Raw genomic sequence first — 18,276 nt, forward strand, 5'->3', positions numbered from 1 at the left:
AAATGGTTCAAGATTTTGAAGCAAAATAAAGTGCATCCATCCATCATAAAAAGTGCTCCACATGGCTTCAGGGGGTTAATAAAGGCCTCCTGAAGTGAATTGATACATTTGTGTAAAACAAAATGTACATATTTAGAACTTTATAAACTGTAATCTCTAGCTTCCGCTAACTGTCATACATGCGTTCACTAGAGAGTGGTGTCCAGTGCATGACGTAGGTGTAGTGTAAGCTCCGGTGAGAATATGCTAGTCTCATGAGAACCAAGTTTTGTTTACAGCAAAGGAAAACCAGTCTCTTCTTGGCTTATATCCATGTATGTCACTTCTTACTGGAGCTTATGATAATTTTCGTGAGCCACGTGTGTGAAAACCAAGTGGCAACCTTCCGGTCTCTCTCGAAACCAACACGGAAGTGACTAAAACTGCAATTCATCGACTGGCCGCTAGATGCTGGCTCCAAAAGGGAGTCAGTGCCATAGACTCCCCATATTAAAATGCCCAACTTTACAGCAGAAAAAATGTGTTTACAGCCTAGTACAAAAAGTGGTTTTGGTCTATATATTAATTTTGCCCTTTATAACAACTGTGAAGGGGGTGGATTTTTTTTTATAACTCATCCGTTTAAATTATATTAAGCCTTAAGGTTCTGCATAATTAAGGGCGTGGCCACTTGAGTGACAGGTGGATTGCCGCTGCTGTCACCATCGTCACGCTAGGCGGTGTCCATTTTCGATTATCCGGGAGTGACATGCAGCCAAGATGGTGATGGGCGTCTCCGCGCACTTTGAGCTTCAAAAATGCTCTTCAGAAACCTACGGGTGACGCCACGGACACTACGTCCATGTTTTTTTTTTACAGTCTATGGTGAAAACCGTCTCCTTATTGGTCAGAATGTTTGTGTGCTGTTTAAAAGTTTGAGGTCAGCAAGATTTTATTTTAATAGTCTCCTATGTTCACCAAAGCTGCATTTATTTGATCAAACATAAAAATAGTAAAATGATGAAATATTATTACAATTTAAAATAACTGCTTTCTATTTGAATATATTGTAAAATGCAATTTATTCCTTTGACGCAAAGCTGAATTTTAAGCATTTTAATTAGTCCATGTGTTGAATTGCTGCTGAAGAAAAATTTCTTATTATTATTAATGTTGGGAAATTATTTTTATGTTGTGCTGCTTAATATTTTTTGTGGAAACCATGATTTATTTTTTATTTATGATTGATGCATCCTTGCTAAGTAAAAGTAATAATTTCTTCATTTCTAAAATATTGAATGGTAGGGTATATTTGTAGCTTCAGCTCATTTCCAAATTTGAAAATAGCTGGAGAACATCTCTGTGGGTTAATTGTGGTTTTCTTGCTGTACAATTATTCCACTATTTCTATATTTACAGTTTGTACAGGAACCAGGGCTAAGTTTGAAAAACATTATTGCCAGGCACATTTGACAGAAGAGGCACTTTTGATTTTTGTGGTTTGTACCTTTGTTGTGATGCTTAAAGTTGTATAAAACCAGACATGAAGGTTGAAAATTTCACTGGTTTTTACAAATGACATGAAACAGGATACACAACACTTCCATAATGTAATGCATTTCCAAGTGAAACCTAATATATATTCTTTCTTTTTTTTTTTTTTTTTCTACAATAATAATACTGTTTTTTGTTCATAAAGTTGATTGGAATTCAGAATAAAGAGTATAAACGCTCTTTCTTTAGAGTTAAAACAAGATACACACTGGCCAATAACAAGCATTATCGATTTATATCGCAAGACCGAAGGTGTGCGAAAACCCCTGTAGATCTTTGACACAGTCTTAAATTCTTAAAGTGGTCTTGCTTGTAGTCTCTCCCTTGAAATTCGATTTAATATTGACTCGAGAAGGCGTTAAGACCATAGAGCCAGAGAGCGGAGCAGAATTGTACTATTACCACTGCATTAATAATGTAGGCACAAAGATAAGCACCACTGTGAACGAAGAGCGAAGACGCTGGAGGGTCAGAATCCCGTTTCCTCCTCATCTTCTCCAGAGTGGCTCTGACCCCCGAGGTCCTCGCAGGCCGCTAGATGCATCTCTCTTCCATCTCTTGGAGAGGTTATCAAACTCTTATGGGCCACTCATTTTCCCGGCCTCTTGGTGAGATCTCATTCCATTTGAGAAAAATCCAGAAGGCTTCGAATTGCAAAAGGTAGCCTCAGTTGACTTTCGGTGATGCTTCAAAATTGACACTACAGTATTTACTTCCTTTATTAAATGTTCCTGCTTTTTATTGTGTGCAATTCATCAGTTTAACAAATTCCCATTTGATAAAATGTCCCACCCTAAATTTTATCCGGTTGAATATCCTGTTTCCCTCATGTTATGGATGTTTGGCATGTCTTTGGTTGAGTTTAAAAAACAAAGTTGTGTTAATCTTGAATCAAAATGTAGTTAGTTTTTCCACCTCAGTCAGAATCAGTAGTTTATAGGAATACATATATTTACTAGATTTTTTATGAACATCTAGAATGAACTTTTATTTTTATATTTTAAGTTTAAATTTTTAAATTAATGTTAAATTAATTAAATTAATTTAAGTTTTAATTTTGTTTAATTAATTTTTTATTTTGTCATTGTATTAGCTTTTAATAAAGTACTTTTTAGATTTCATTTAATTTTTATTTTGGTTTATATTTTTTTATATAATATTAATATTTTAATTTATTTAATCTTTATTTCAAGCAACAAAAATGTTTTTTTTTTTTATAGTTTTATTTTTACAGAAGCTAACAAGAGTAACCATCAACTTCTCCAACCAACATCTCTCCTGCTGACCTGATGAATAAAATTAATTCCTAAAGATCATCATTGCTTTCTGTATATTCAGTTTCACACAAAGATCCATCACTTTGTAAAAGTTTCATGTTTTTAATAAATCTACAATTTTACACTTTTTTTTTTCCTCTCTAGATTTATTATGTTTAAAAGGCCACAACAAAGCAAACAAACCTTAGATGCCAAAATCAGGATTAAATGCCTTTTGTTGTTATAAATTCTGGTTATGCATGAAATTAATGAAAAACAAACAGTTCATATTGTGGGATTATAGACTAAAGCCCTGTTTGGATGGGACTAGTGTTCCCTCAGGAGGTCAGGTGCATGTGTGTTATACAGAATTTGTAATTTTTATTTTTTTAATGCCATCTGAATCAGTTTTTTCACTCAGGCGTCCTCTGAGAAATCGAATCCTGCTGGATAGGACTATCTTTGATCATAGTATATATTTACCCTTCTCATTTGTTTTGACCTTTGTTGGAAACCAATGAATCTACTTTTCTCATTGTGCTACATAGTGCACTATCTTTATAGATTTGAACCAACTTCCTGGATAAAATAATGGTTTGTGATTCAAGTGAGTCAATAAAAAGCATCTGATCACTGTAGTAATGGCATCAGGTATGATCTATATAATAAGTAACACAAGTCTTGTTTATTCAGTGGGTTTCATGATGCTCGCGTCAGACTCTTGTGCTTTGAATGGGAGATGCAAAAGTCAAAAGCAAAGCCATACCTTCATTGCAGCAGATTTTGAGCTGGTTTATCTGTTCAGTAAACTCGTTCTCCTCTATCGTCTCTGTTCGTGGCACAGAAAGTGAGAAACGCCTCTTGAAGTTCTTCATCTTATTCATGTCGCTGGACCAGAAGTCCTGTGGAGGATGCAAGAACAGTGTGAGTTAATGTGTTATTTTATTTGAGATGATGATATTTGTTTTGTTGTGCTCTCTACATGAAAGCTGTCATGATTTTATTGGGCTCTCTTGTGCTTTTGTCTTTTAAAATGTAGCCGAAGTATCTGAGATTGAATGTTTACAACGTTTCAGAGAGATTTGCCTCTGTTCTGGCATCGCTTGCTGTTTTACGCTCTGTCAGAGCGCCAAGTTTGGTGTTGTGTACACAAAAACTCCAAAATAACAAGTCTGCATTCAAAAGTCAGAGATCTCAGTAATGAACTCAAATGTTTTTCATTAAATACCTCCAAGTAGAAATGATCTGAGCTGCTATCTGCATTCATTTTGTAGCTCTATACTCTTGCTTAAGGTCAGCTATTGAATCATTTGTGTCTGTTTTTTTTCTCCCCAAGGGAATTTTTGGAGAACAATCTGAGACTTTATGATTCATGAGCTATAAAAGAGCAATCTGTGTAATATTTTTTTCTCGGGGTAGTTCTATCGAAACAGATGTGTTCATATCTGTCCAACTAGGGGTGTGCGATATGAACATAACAATGATTTCTCTGTATTTGGGAGGACTTTGTCAATAACAATAATTAAACAATATTTTTCTGAGTGGGTTTTTGAACTGGTACTTTGGCTGGTTTAGACCCGTAATGGATAAAAAATAAAAAATAAATAAATAAAAAAAAATAGACTATAACATTAAAACTGCCAGTAGGTGGCAGCAAGTCCCTTTCTAAATGAGTGATTAATTTAATCATTGATTCAAACGATTTGAATGACTGTCTTTATGAATGGATCATTGAATCACTGACTCAGATTCATTCAGGAATAAATCACTGCAGTGTTGCTCTGAGACTCACAAATGTTCTAATCAGACTTTGGAACTATTAAAAAAACAATATTGTGTCTATAATGCAACTCATTCAATATTCTTGTTAGTTAGAGAAAGGGCAAAAATGAAGATCATTTTGATGTAAGACTTCTTTACTAATAAAGTGTATGGAAAAATGTACTATAATACACTTGAAAAGGGTACATTATGTCCCTTTTAAGCGATAACGTGGTTGCTGTATATGCATATGGACTAACACTCTGTTTAAAGAGACAGAATTAATAGATATTTAATAATATTAAATTTCTCCACAGCTGAAGTTCAGCTCCGTCTCACTGGAGCTTATCAAAATCTCCTGTATTCTCTTCCTTTCTGCTCCTACGTTACCAGGCAGAGCGGTTGCTAAGGGTTCCAGTGCTGTTCATTTAATTCCGGGTGTGAGATTGTGCTGTGTGCTTTACTAATTATTTTGAAAGTGGGAGACTAGCCAATACTCCCATTGCCAATTAGCGTCAGCTACTCCTAAAATAACTGTGTCTCAGAGACCCATTGTATCTCAAATGACTCTGAAACAGAAATGCAAAATAATAAAATAAATACTAATAGTGCTGAAAAAGTTCCCTTGTCAGCTGTGGAGGTGTTTCCCCCTCCTCTCAAACTTGTTCTCTGCCTCGCGTTCTCTTCCTCTTTTTGATTATAGTGGTTGTTTTTGCTTAGGATAATGATTTAGTCTTCCTGTCTTTGAAACATGACTCTCATAAGACAATAATTGCTCCATGCAGTCCCATCATAGGGCTGATGAAGCGCAGACCAGTGTCTGTCTGAATAAGCTCATCATCTACATCGTATTTATGGGATCTTACTGGTTCTAGCGTGAAACAATGTTTGACGCAATCTTTTGTTTGGGTTATAAGCATAGACCATTTATCTTGTTTCAAATGTTTATTTTGTCATCATTTGCTATACCCAGCAAAGTAAACCAAAAGATTGAAGGGTGATTCTCAAAAATCTGTATTTTCTACAAGCTTTTTTCAAGATAAATTTAGATGTCTTTCCAAAAAAAGGACACTTAGAAACTCCAAAAGGACACCAAAGAACCAAATGATAAGGAGCCCATATAAGCACATATGAAAGAAAAAAAATAATTATAAGAAGAATTCTTAAAAACATTCTAAAAAAGAATTGTATAGTATGTGTACAGTGCAACAGCAAAGAGCTTTTTTGCATTTTAGAGAAGTCAAGTTGCTGTACCGAACAGGACTACATGGAGATGCCAAAAAAAAAACAATCGCCTGCTGCCTGCATATACTGTATCTACTATGATGAGCGTGATTTCACCAAGTAAAACATCTTCCTGGATCAACATCATCCTTGTTGAACCCGGAACAGCATTCAAATCAACCAGTCAGAATTGAGATATAACTTTTCAGGAAATATCTGTTTTAGGCTTACAATCGGGGTTAGGTGTTTCTGCACCCTTGTTATTCAGCTATAATTTCATACTGATTTTAGGAACAAATTATGAGTAGGATTAGGTTTAGAGGTAGGGATTGGGTTAAGTCTATATTTTTGAAGTGTTGATGCAGGATCATCAAAAGATGTTGATCCAGGAACATGTCTTACTTGGCAAAATCATGGCGACCGATGCTGGTAGCATAATCTAATGGGTAGCACTTTTTGCTATTGATTTGTCCTACCTATCTTTTTAATGCAAGGTAGCAAAATCTGAGCGGGTAGCACAAATCGTCAGAACTCTGGACCACAACCGTGTGCAGTGTGAACGCTCTGATCCGTTAACATGGGTGTGGAAAATAATACGCACCGCAAACGCACTGCAAACGGAGTATGTGTGAAACAGGCGTCAATCAGTATGGAAAGACATCAGCAAAACAGTTTGTAAACAAAATGCCACATAGATCATTTCACAAAATATTGCACTATACTCATATTCTACTTTACCTGTTAGTCTTAATTATTTAATGTATGTTTAAATGAATCTGTTATGAGACATGTTATGAGAGCCACTGTGTAACTGAATATATTTTAACAAATAGAATTTTTTTTAATTTATAAGTTAATTTAAAAACTGCATTATGTGCAATTCACGTTTGCATATATATTTTTAAGTTGAATGTTGATTATTATATTTAAAAATAAATATTTATTACATTTAAGTTTGGTTAAGTTGTTAATTGTAACCTTATAATGTAATAGGGCTCCCTATAGTTTAAAGGATAAGCTGATGTAGATTTTTATCACTAAGAAAATTTTAATTATAAATGAATGTATTTAAAGAAAGAGCAACTTGCTCAGTAAACCACTATAAAAAAAATTATTGTTTTTCCACCTGCTGTACTGAAATCATACTGAACCGTAACGTTAAAACCGAAGTACATACCAAACTGTCATATTTCTGTACCGTTACACCATACATTATATATATATATATATGTATGTATATATATATATATATATATATATATATATATATATATATATATATATATATATATATATATATATACATACATTATATATTCACACTGCACACGGTTGCGGTTTGGTGTTCTGACGATTTGTGCTACCTCCCATTAAAAAGATAGGTAGCAAAATTGATAGCTAAAAGTGCTATTAATGTCCACAGCTACCCCTACCCTAAACACACCCGCCAATACCTACCCTTACCCAGGGGCATAAATTTCGTCTAACAGTTGGGAGGGACAATAAACATAAAATTTCTCTAGCGATTTTTGAAGGGGACACAAATAATACAGCTAAAATTTAGATTGTAGGATATGTATACACAGAGCAAAGCCTTAATACTATTAGTGCAGCAGGGAGACCATGCCAAATTTAACCCGATCTAATAAAAGTGCGTATAAATAGTATGCCAAATACGCATTTCCATGAGACCGGGCTTGCCAAGTTACACAACGACAAGCTGTTGTGGTCGCGCCGCGACAGCGCTAGTGTCCGTTGTATCCGTCACACTGTTGCCAAGTCTGTGGAATTGGGCTATTTTATCACTGTTGCTGCGGGTTGTTTTCATGTTCGTGGGTTGAAGCAACTCCAATAACATGTATTTTAGCCCCTGGAACTGGATTTTTACCGGGGAACCCCTCGTAACGCGGTTAGTTTGGGCTAGATTTGGTTAGCAGTTGGGAGGGTTTTGTTGTAAAAAACCTGGCAACCCTTTCCATCAAGCATGTAACGTTATTATTGCTAGTATAGTGACTCATCGAAAAATACATTGGCATAATCTCTATTACAGAGAAAATATTAATCCAACATTTAAGTGAATAAAATAGCCTTGACAGCCTTGGAATTCCACAACTATTGACTTTGTTCTCTCTCACCGGACTGATCGCGGGCACTCTAGTCAATGCTTGTGTTTGTACCAGCACGTTTCTGAACCGTCCCGGAAGTGGCTCTCTGTGGCGTTTATACAGCGATCAGTCATGCCACACCAAAGACTGTGAAAACACCATTTAATGTTTGAATTTCCTGGAAAAAAAAAATGCTGTATACCGAAAGACCAGTATGTGTACCGTTACACCCCTAAATATATATATATGTGTGTGTATATATATATATATATATATATATATATACATGCATACATACATGTACAACAACCCTTTTAAATCAATTACATATAGGCTATATAGCTATAATACCAGATGACAATTAGAGTGTGTATATATATTTATTTATTTATTTATTTATTTTAATATATGGCTGTTAATTGAGGAAAATGAATGTTTTATCACTGACCAGCTAACCAGCAAATACTTTAACCTCATGTGTGCCAAGAACTGGTGTCTGAACAAGTCTTTGTGAAAGAAAAATCTAACTATAAGTGTCACTGAAATAAGTCTAAAACTGTTGGATTCAAAGGGCAGAATATTAACATGATTTTTAAAGATCTCGATATCTTACAGTTTCCTAGTATTAATCACACACAGTGGAGATATTTTATTGATATTCTCTCCCACTTCTGTATTCACTCTGATTGAATCCAAAATCTCATACAAGTGTAATTGCGTCCTGAACTCCAGGGACCCTCCAAAGATGTGAGGGTGTCATAAGCAGATGTTAACCAAATCATCCGGAGAGGTGACCTTATATTCTCTGTCAAACTTCCTGTGGTGGCTGGTTTTTCCATCTATAATTTATTCTAATTGTTATTCTGAAGGAGAGTTTCATCTCTCTAATGCTATTGCAGATAAAACTGAGTTTGCGTTTGTCTGACTTTATTAATGTGCTGCCAACTTACTGACTCCCAAAAATGCTTCATGTACTTCAACTAATTCACAGCCTTCTCGTCTCATTTGACCGACCCCGTCCATCAGCCACCGCCTCGCTGCCTTTTGCATTTGCTACGTGCCTCAGTTCCACAGGGAATCACGGTGACTCAAAATAGAGCCACCTATCCTCCGCCGTGATGCCATCTCCTCCAGACACGTCTGAAGAAGCTGAAGGAATTTTCAGAGTGACTCATTCGGCGTTCTGTACTCACTATGCCCCGCAGGGACGCGACATCTCCTTGGCAGGGAATCTATTAATAGGTGTTTTTTTGGTTTGGTCGGTGGGCAGTGGCATATGGAGGCTGAGGGACTCTGTGTTCCTGGAGTGGGCTGCTTTCTGTTGATCAGAGATTCATTGAAGAAGTAGTGGTGATGGAGAAGCTGCTCATCTCATGTGTTCTGATGATCGTGCATTAGCCAAACTGGCGTGGTTTAATAGCTAGATGTAGATGCAGTGATAGTCTGTTACTGGCAGTAGCTGGTTAGGTTAGTTAGTTGCCTCATGTAAGCCAGTGTGATCTGCCGATTTGGTACACAAAGCCTTTTAGAGCAGTAAGCAGCAGTATGTTAAAGTTGTTACCATCTCATAGGTTCTGCAGAAGCACTCAAGATCGCTGTTTTCATGTTCATGTAGCCCAATCATCTTTAACTGCATGCATTAACATTATAAACCATCATAATAAATGTCATATTTACCTGTGCCCTTCTGCAGAAATGTACAGAAATTGAAATTGAAGTTATCAAACACTAAATTCTAAATAAAATATAGATGAATCCTTAAAGCTATAAAAGTTATTTTTCCTCTTTTTTTCTTTGTCCTTTGATTAATAGACATCACAGCAGTTGGTTATTAGGGTTTTTTTTGGCTGTTATTTCTTTAAGAGCTGCCGCTGCTGAACATGACACAGATCTGACACGCATCATATTTTCTCTTTTTACCTTTTCTGACCCACTTCAGGTCTTAAAGTCACTATTAATGAGTTGACGGGTTAAATCGGGTGTGTTAGATGAGTGAGACAGTGCTGGGCTGCTCCAGGACAGTTTTGAAAACCATTTCAGAGACATATTCTTAAATGTGACTCATATAAAATATATGTATGCATGCACAGTTTTAAGGCAACTTTAATCACCTTTTTACCTTCATGACTTAACTGACCACAACATTGCATGCACGTAATTTTGCGCTTTGATATGAAAGAATACAGGCTACAACATGCGCCGGTGCCTTTGTGCGTGCATTTGAAGAGCACGCGCTGTGGGCACAGTACCATTTCCACACTTGTTTGACTTGCACCTGGCGCTGAGGTGAAGTGAAGTGGGCAAAAATCTTACAAAAATGAACCTAAAACACATACATAAAGGTTATTATACTGCCTGCCAATGCTGGTCAGTAGTGCCAGCTACACAAAATATCCATCCCATAATAGGACTTATTCAGTTATTATGCATGACGCTCAGATTTGTTGGTCTCTGAGTTGTTGTTTTAATAAAAGTGCATTAAAAATGAAAAATATAACTTAAATTTATATATATTTTCTAGTCTAAAATAAGCTCACTATGGAGCCTTGAGAGCATGTGACCTAACATGCTAATGTCTTCTTTACTACTAAGTTACCAAAAATGTGAAGCACATGGTTAATAAATTTAAATTTTACTGGTTTAAAGGGATGTCATTTGACATCACTAAAATAAAATTTTGTTGGTTGAACATTAATATTGTATTTTAAATGCATTTTTCTTAGCGTCATTTATAAATGACGATATCCCATAGAGGGTTATACTGTATATAATTAAGATTTTCTTTTCTGTACATTTGTGTTAATATTCATCTTTAGATGCCTTATTAAAATCCTTGGAGCAGGAGTAGTTTTGTCATAAAGTTTCTTGTTTTCTGTAATTATCAATTCTGCATGTGTATGTGACCTAAAGGCCTACGGTGAATGAAATTAGTAAACTCCATGTGCACCCTTCAGTATTATTAATGAATGTAGCATGAAATTCATAAATTATTATAATATAAGCTTCAAAAGGGCATGCTGTGCATACAGCCATGTACTCCTCATGGTGACATTTTTTCTGATCTGACCCTCGAGTTAAAATTCTAATGACACTTATATCATATTAGAATTTAACTCTATTGTCTTTATCCACCTTATTTTGCAACGCGGAAGTAAATACAATAATGTACTACCTTATAATGGGTTAAACTTTCGTTTGGCTAGCTGGTAGGTAAGGAGCGTATGGAGCGGTGGTGTATTACACAGTGGGAGGATGAAATTAAGAAGTGGCCTGCCACAACTTATGAGGACATTTTTAATTATTTTGTTTTGTCGCTTGGTGTAGATGGGTCTTCGATGCAGAATTATAAAAGCACTGAGGCATATCAGTATTTGATTATTTGGTTTTTTGGTTTGGTGCTGCTACATGAAGCAGAAAGTGAATTTGTGTTTTTAAAAGAATACGTGAATCCATGTGATTGTATTGAGGATTTAGGTAACTGGTAAATGACTAATGTCTCCTTTGTCTCTTTCATCTGTAAAAGCACGTGTTGATAGTTTCAAAGTAGTTTTAAAGTTTTTTTGTCCTTATCTGTAAACTGATTACTATACAGTGCAGAATTAGGGCTGATTAATTGCATCCAAAATAAAAGTTCTAATAATATATATATATATATGTTTTATGCAAAATTTTATAATTTTATTTGGATGCAATTAATTGTTTGACACCCCTATTCAGAATGTTTTCCATTTGTTCCATGAGTTTAGAAAAAGTGACAAACTGACGAAAATGTACCTAGCATTGCTAAACTGTATAATTTTCAGTGGGGGAAAAACCAAATAAACTGCACCTTGACATTTTGATTGTATGTTTGTGTGTGTGCATATATAAGAAGAAAGAAGTAATATAAGATCTTGAAAATATTTGTGTAAAAACAGTATATTTAATGGTCACACTGAATAATTCCAAACAACTACACAATGTATCCAAAATTACTACTCCATTCTAAATTTCATATAAAATGCCATGGGATGTGGACTCTTATGTGCTCCTCCATTGTATCAATCCAGTAGGAGATAATTTGGCTTACTACACTCTGGGACACATCAAAGCGTTCAGCAAGATCTCCTTGAAGTAAATTCATCTTCAGCTTTATCATGGTCATCAGAATTTGATCCATTATGTGCATCTTAAAATTGGAAGTGTAGAATTGCTGGAGATATTAAACATGTTCTTTGAAGCCACGAGAAAAGGGTGAAGCCAGTGTACAATAAAGAGCTAGTGTCATTCTTGAGAATGGCAAGGGCTAAGGAATCTTCACTTCAACTGTGTTGCCTTGTGTAACATTATTTTATCCCCTTAGGAATAAGTGTGGTCTGTCAATGCCTGGACCCCCCACTGAGTGCAGGCATCACTGTACTGAAGGAGCAGCTGCAATGGCTCCGTTTGTGCAGCCTTATGGTCACCTTGCTCATCATCTGCAAAACACAACACTGAAGTCAGTCAGATGCTCAGGAGAAACTGATAAATTCTCCACCCCCTGTTTATAAAAAGTATTACAAAAAAGTAGCAAAAGTATTTTGTACATGGCACCATAGTGTTCCAGTCGCAGTACAGTGGTATTTTTATTCAGTACAATCACAGTACCTGGCTTTAAGTGAGTTGTTCTTAACCTGTATAAATTTATTTGTTCTACTGAACACAAAGGAGGATATTTGGAATAATGTTAATATAAAAAACTATTCTTGGGTCCCATTCACCTCTTACTACTATGGAAGTGAATGGGACCCATGATTTGCTTGTTACAAACATTCTTCGAAATATCTTCCTTTGTGTTCAGCAGCAAAAAGTAATTAACACAGGTTTGGTTAACAACTCGAAAGTAAGTAAATGACAGAATTTTAATTTTGGCTATCCCTCTGTGGGCTTAATTGTAACAATAGGAGTGTCAGCAATAAAGAAATACTTTAAACAATGTCTTTTGTTAGAGTACATAACTTAACAAGAAGCTGTAACATACCTGTTTGTGGATATATCCTGACGAGACGTTGCCACGGAGTCTTCACTGACGCATTGTTTCTCGAGGAATGGATGATTTTCCGTGGGTCAGCCATCAACGAAGTGGAAAGGTGGTTTCTTTAAGTTTAAGGCTTTTAACCAAAGCCGACGAGCTTCTTCTCCCTTTGGAGGGGTGTGCAAATCATAGGGTGCCCCAAATCCAAATTCAGCTCTGGTGCGTGGATTATGGTCAAAACAAATGTCTTGCAGGTTACGCTTGAACCAGCTACTATGACACCCCCTAACTACACAAAGTACGTCAGTCTTTCTGTGGTCCATATTAAAAGTAAACTAGACTGTAAAATCTACACAGTGAACACAAAAATACAGAATCACAATACAGCTACTGTTAGTGGAGGTGCTTTACTGGAAATCTGACACTTTATAGTTCGAAAATGGCGGTGCCCATGCTTCCGTGAAAAATAAGGTGGATAATCGCATTGTTTGCCCTTCCTCTCCTTCCAGTTGTTCAGTTACTCAATACATAATTTTCTCACTGTTGTGTCAATCTCTGCTTACAGTACATTCCCAGAACGAGTCAATAGGTAGTGGTGACTCTTAATTTAGCACTGCACTGTTAGCAAAGCAGAACACTGCAGTCTGATACGTATTGACCTCTGAATGAGTCTGTGGATGAGCCAGTGAGGCACAGCTGTGCTGCCAAACCTCCACCAAAAAGCCCCTGCTGTCCTTGACTACCCCTCTCCATCTCCCCCTCCAGACGCCAAGATCAAAGATCACATTAACATTGGTGAGACGTGCAAAGGCACTGAATGTTTAACCTTTCTGTCTGTGTGTGCTTGTTGTTTGCTGAAAAGGCTGATAAAAATAGACTCTTCATTTCCTGAAGAAGATTTGTAATCTCCCTGTATGGATTTTTGTTTTTATATGATATGATAGTTATATCATGCAAGCAAGAGTGTCATTTTTCCAAATATTAATGTTGGTGCATGAGCACAATCGCAGATGTTGTATTGATTTTATACAGATAAATAATTTTTGTCAGTATTTATTGTCCACCATAATATTGTAATTGGTGTGCTAACTACAGTTATGTTATAGAATGTCATTAATTTTGCGAAAAACAAGCAAAACGTTTTTTTTTTTTTTTTATAAATATATATTTCTAAGATATGATAGTTATGCAAGTAGCTATATTAACTTTATACAATAGTTCAAAAAACAAGGAGTTAATATTGAGTGAGTTACTTTTAAACATAGCATTGTCTGTTTGTTTGTTTTTCTGTTTTGCAACTGAAAATAGTTCCAAATAAAGTTGGATCAGAACATTTGTGCATCTCAAAGCAACATTGCAGTGTTTACTTCCAAATCAATCTATTTTTGGGTAGTCAATGTTTCAATACTCCATTCATAAAGACAGCCACTTGCTTTGTTTCTTAATGAATCAGTAGTTTTGAACAAATCGTTTGAATGAATGATTCAATAAATCACTCATTAAGGCCCGACCTGCTGGTGGATGTAGTGTATTAAAAAAAACATGAAGTAAAATATTGTTTAATTATCTTTATCATAAAAAAATAAGTCAGAAAACTATTGAGATATCATTTTTTGTCCTTATCACACACTCCTACCACCATGATGCTATAGTGTTGCTCTGTGGTCTTTTTTTAAGGAATAGTTCAGCCAGAAATGAAAATTCTGTCATCATTTACTCACCCTGAAGTTGTTAGAACAAGACACTTTGATTAGATCCACCTTTTCTCTCCTCTTTTACGCTTTCTTACCGGAGCAGCTTAATTGCTCATTGCCAGGAATGCATTCCAAATCAGGATGCACCCCATTTGTCTTCTTTACAGACTACAGATCTGGTTTTGCACGGACCAGAGAGCACACACTGGCACATTGTGTGCCCGGCCAAAAGGCAAATATCCATGCAGGTCTCATTCACGACCCTGCATACAAAGCGAAAAGTGCAACCAGAACTCCTGCATAGCAAAACACACTGAAAAACAAACCCTAATTTACTTTTCCACAGACTCCGTAGACTGGACACTCCGCAGGGTACGACGGTTTTGATTGGGAACATGACTTCCCACATGAAAAGATGTGAGAAAATAATGAGAAGATTCTGATCTCTCTGACAGAGTTTGGCCGCTCCATTCTGGCTCGCCATCATCAAATGGCATCTGCTCTCTTTCTCGTGCCAGATCAACTTGGCCCTCGGCTCTGAGTGGGAAAACCCATCATTTGGCAGCGGGACGCCCTTGATGGTGCAACAGTGATGTCTCAAGCTGCTTTCTCTACGGTTGCGAGTCAGAATAATTCGCCTTTTCTGCGTTCGTCCAAACTAGAGAGAAAACATAAAGGTTTTTTTTTTTTTTTTTGACTCATCTGCCTATTAGATTCCCACTCATGGCCGCGAGTGACAGTCACATGGCGCTTGATTTTGAGTTTGACCCCTTTTTGTTTCCCCAAAGAATCGTCCAGCCGCAAGGTCATCGTTAAGTGGTTATTGTTCAAAGAACGGAGCTCAAATCTAGTTGCGAGTCTGGTTATTGAATGCGTTACGAAACTTTTCAGGCATTCGCACGCCCTGCAGAGATTGTTTGCGACATTAAAAACAATGTTTTTTCTCCCATTTGGCTATGCTGCTGCTATTACAGTACTAGCATTACTGCACAGATGTCAGTCCACCAAGTCCATTTATTGAGCAATGAGAAAACAACATGACATTTGCCTCTGGCGAACACGGCTAAGCCCTCCAGCGGAGCGGCGTCAGTGCATTGTGGAGGCTGAGTACTGATGTACAGAGAGGGAAATCATTTCACCTACACTTTAATTGATGCTTAGGCACCTGTGGGTTCGGTTCATTCAATACTGCGGCTGATCAAATGCTAGTTTTTGTCCAGGGAGAGAGCATGCAGAGACGGCTACGAGGAGATCTCGGTGGTGCTGAATAGTATTGTGATTTGATTGGAAGGTGAAAAGGGATATCCTCGTCTCATGCACAAAGAAATGACAGCTTGTTGCTTGTAATTGTATGGAGGAAATGTCACTGGTAATCAGCTGTAGCGCAGAAATTTTTTGTCATTTTCAGCTTTTTGGGAAATAGCAGGGTTTTGATTTGGAAAATTATATGTATATATATTAGTATATGCATATTAGGATATTTCCTCAGGTTTTTTTCCTCTGTGTCATTGTTATTATTGATTTTGACTTGTTCACTGGGTGGTTTGTAAGGCACTTCCTCACAAATGTGGAGAAACTTTGTTTCTATACCAAAATAATTAATTTTTTTTTAATATACCAATATTTATTTTGTGTTTTGAGTCTCTTGCATCTTACATTTTTTGCATTAATAAATCAACAAATAAATTAATAATAATAATAATAATAATAATAATAATAATAAAGGAACTTTTTACATTTTGATGCACAATATATGCACCATATTGGTTATTAGGTAATATTAGTTTTTTAGTTTATTGATTTAATTCTTAGATTAATTTAAATGTATATTGGTTGATATTTAAAGTTGCATGCTCATTTCTGTTTTTTTTTTTTTTTTTTTTTTTTGCATTTTAGATTTACCTTTAGCCCTCACTAAAATTTAATCTAAAATGAAACAACCAGTTTAGTAACAATAGTATTTTATTAAGTTTAATAAGAAAAACAATGTGATATATGCGTTTGAAATATTTAAAGATTTGCTCTGCACTTATAGCAGCTTTTCTAGAAAACAACTCATCCAGAAACAATCATTATATTTTATACGAACCCTTGACTCTCTCAGTATGTGTCTGTAAAGAGAAGACCTAGATCCTGTCAGACGCCCAGGGGATCGACTGAGTCATTCATCTGGAAGTGCACCCCTGTAATATCATCTCAGGAGGAATAAAGGTGCTACTCCAGTAAAAGGAAAAATCCAGGAATCCAGTGTTCAATCTGTCCAGAGTCACTTGCATTGGCTTTTATTTTCCCAAACTGTTGAGATGATTTGCTGAGACATTGGTGTTAAAAATCGTAAAACCTTTAGGGCCTGAAACTGTGGGGTTGTTTTTAAAGTTGATAATGAAAGGCAACAGATAATGATGTGTTTTACCTCCAGATTTGCCAATATTCTGAGTAAAATGAGTAAAAAAACTATGGCAGTTTGAAGCAGACGTGTAATTTAAGCTTGCTGTTGTTTGAGTTATATTCAGTAAAGGGAGGAATGACTAACTAGGGGAAACACAGATCGTTCTCTTTCTCCTTATTGCTCTGTTTGAGTGCTAGTTTTGGGGAAGTCGTGAGGACACAGTGGAAGTGGAATAAACAGGACTGGTCGGGGGTCTGGACAGATTAATGAGGAGAAGAGTCCCCTTCCACACACTGGTCAGAGCAATAAAGAGTGTTTTACTTTTGTTCTGGCGTTGTAATGAATCATGATCTCTCACAGAGTTGTGGATAAGTGTTTCTGTATTAAAAACAATAATGTCTCCGTCTCAGTGGCTTCATGGGTAGAAATATGAGTGTGGAAATGGCTAGAGGAGAATTTGATTGTCCACAGGTGTCTCCTTCATAGCTCAGGGTAGATCATTTTCTCAGTAAAGTATCCTTGTTAGGCCTGTCACGATAACAACTTTTTGTTGTGCGATATATTGCCCCAGAAATAATTGCAATAAGCGATATTATTGTCATTTTAAAGACCATTTTCTTTCCTTCTTTTCTCTGTAAATTAAGGGTGCACACTATTGCTGAAAAACAAAATCACTACTTAGCAGTCAGATGTCTGTATGCACAAAGGCACAGATCCCTAAACAAGGCCATATCTGCAGATGAAATTTGAAAAAGCACTTTTTAAATTTGAACTAGCACCTCATGACTACACCATGTTAAGTACAAGAAGCTGCAAAAGACACAGGCAGCTTGTTGTTGCTGTCTAGGAGAAGCAAGTTAGATATTGAAAATATGTCATTGATGTGATAAGTCTTTCCAATGGGTGATTCGAAAAGATCATTTTCTCATCCATGCATCATATTCGGTACATTTACAACTTATGCATTTGTTGCCAGGTTCTCTTTAATCTAATATATTAAATTAGCATACCTGTCCGTAAGAAGATTCATCTCCATCATCTAAAGATGGTCTGCCTCTGCAATAATGCATTAAAGGCTACATTAGGAGCTAACCCAGATTCTCAGTTCTGACTCAAACCAAAACCACATAAAGACAGGCCAAGCTCAGTCCTGCGGTCAGATGAGTTTACGCCTCAGTGACAGGAGCGCTCGCTCAGATGCATGCTTTAGTGCCGTTTTACAACTCCCAATATGCCAGCACAGCTTTGCCCTTGTTTTTCAGAATGACATCGCTACAAGCAGTTACACTGCATTCCTCCTATCCTGCCAAAGCCTGTTCTT

At 36.4% G+C, this 18,276-nt stretch overlaps 1 protein-coding gene and 1 long non-coding RNA gene across 3 annotated transcripts in view; one reads left to right on the plus strand and one right to left on the minus strand.

The window, feature by feature from the left end:
* LOC122138881 overlaps positions 1-18,276 on the plus strand; it is a 125,736-nt gene that overhangs the window by 37,302 nt on the left and 70,158 nt on the right. The window lies entirely within an intron of this gene.
* Positions 1-18,276, minus strand: part of LOC109079852 (cyclin-dependent kinase 18-like) — a 96,912-nt gene that overhangs the window by 37,068 nt on the left and 41,568 nt on the right. For both annotated transcript variants that reach the window (XM_042733766.1, XM_042733765.1), the window contains exon 2: positions 3,556-3,691. In XM_042733766.1, coding sequence (XP_042589700.1) covers positions 3,556-3,673 — 118 coding nt within the window. In that variant the 5' untranslated portion in view covers positions 3,674-3,691. The remainder of the gene's footprint in view (positions 1-3,555; positions 3,692-18,276) is intronic.

Source organism: Cyprinus carpio, chromosome B11 (genome assembly GCF_018340385.1).
Source record: "Cyprinus carpio isolate SPL01 chromosome B11, ASM1834038v1, whole genome shotgun sequence".
NCBI classification, from domain to species: domain Eukaryota; kingdom Metazoa; phylum Chordata; class Actinopteri; order Cypriniformes; family Cyprinidae; genus Cyprinus; species Cyprinus carpio.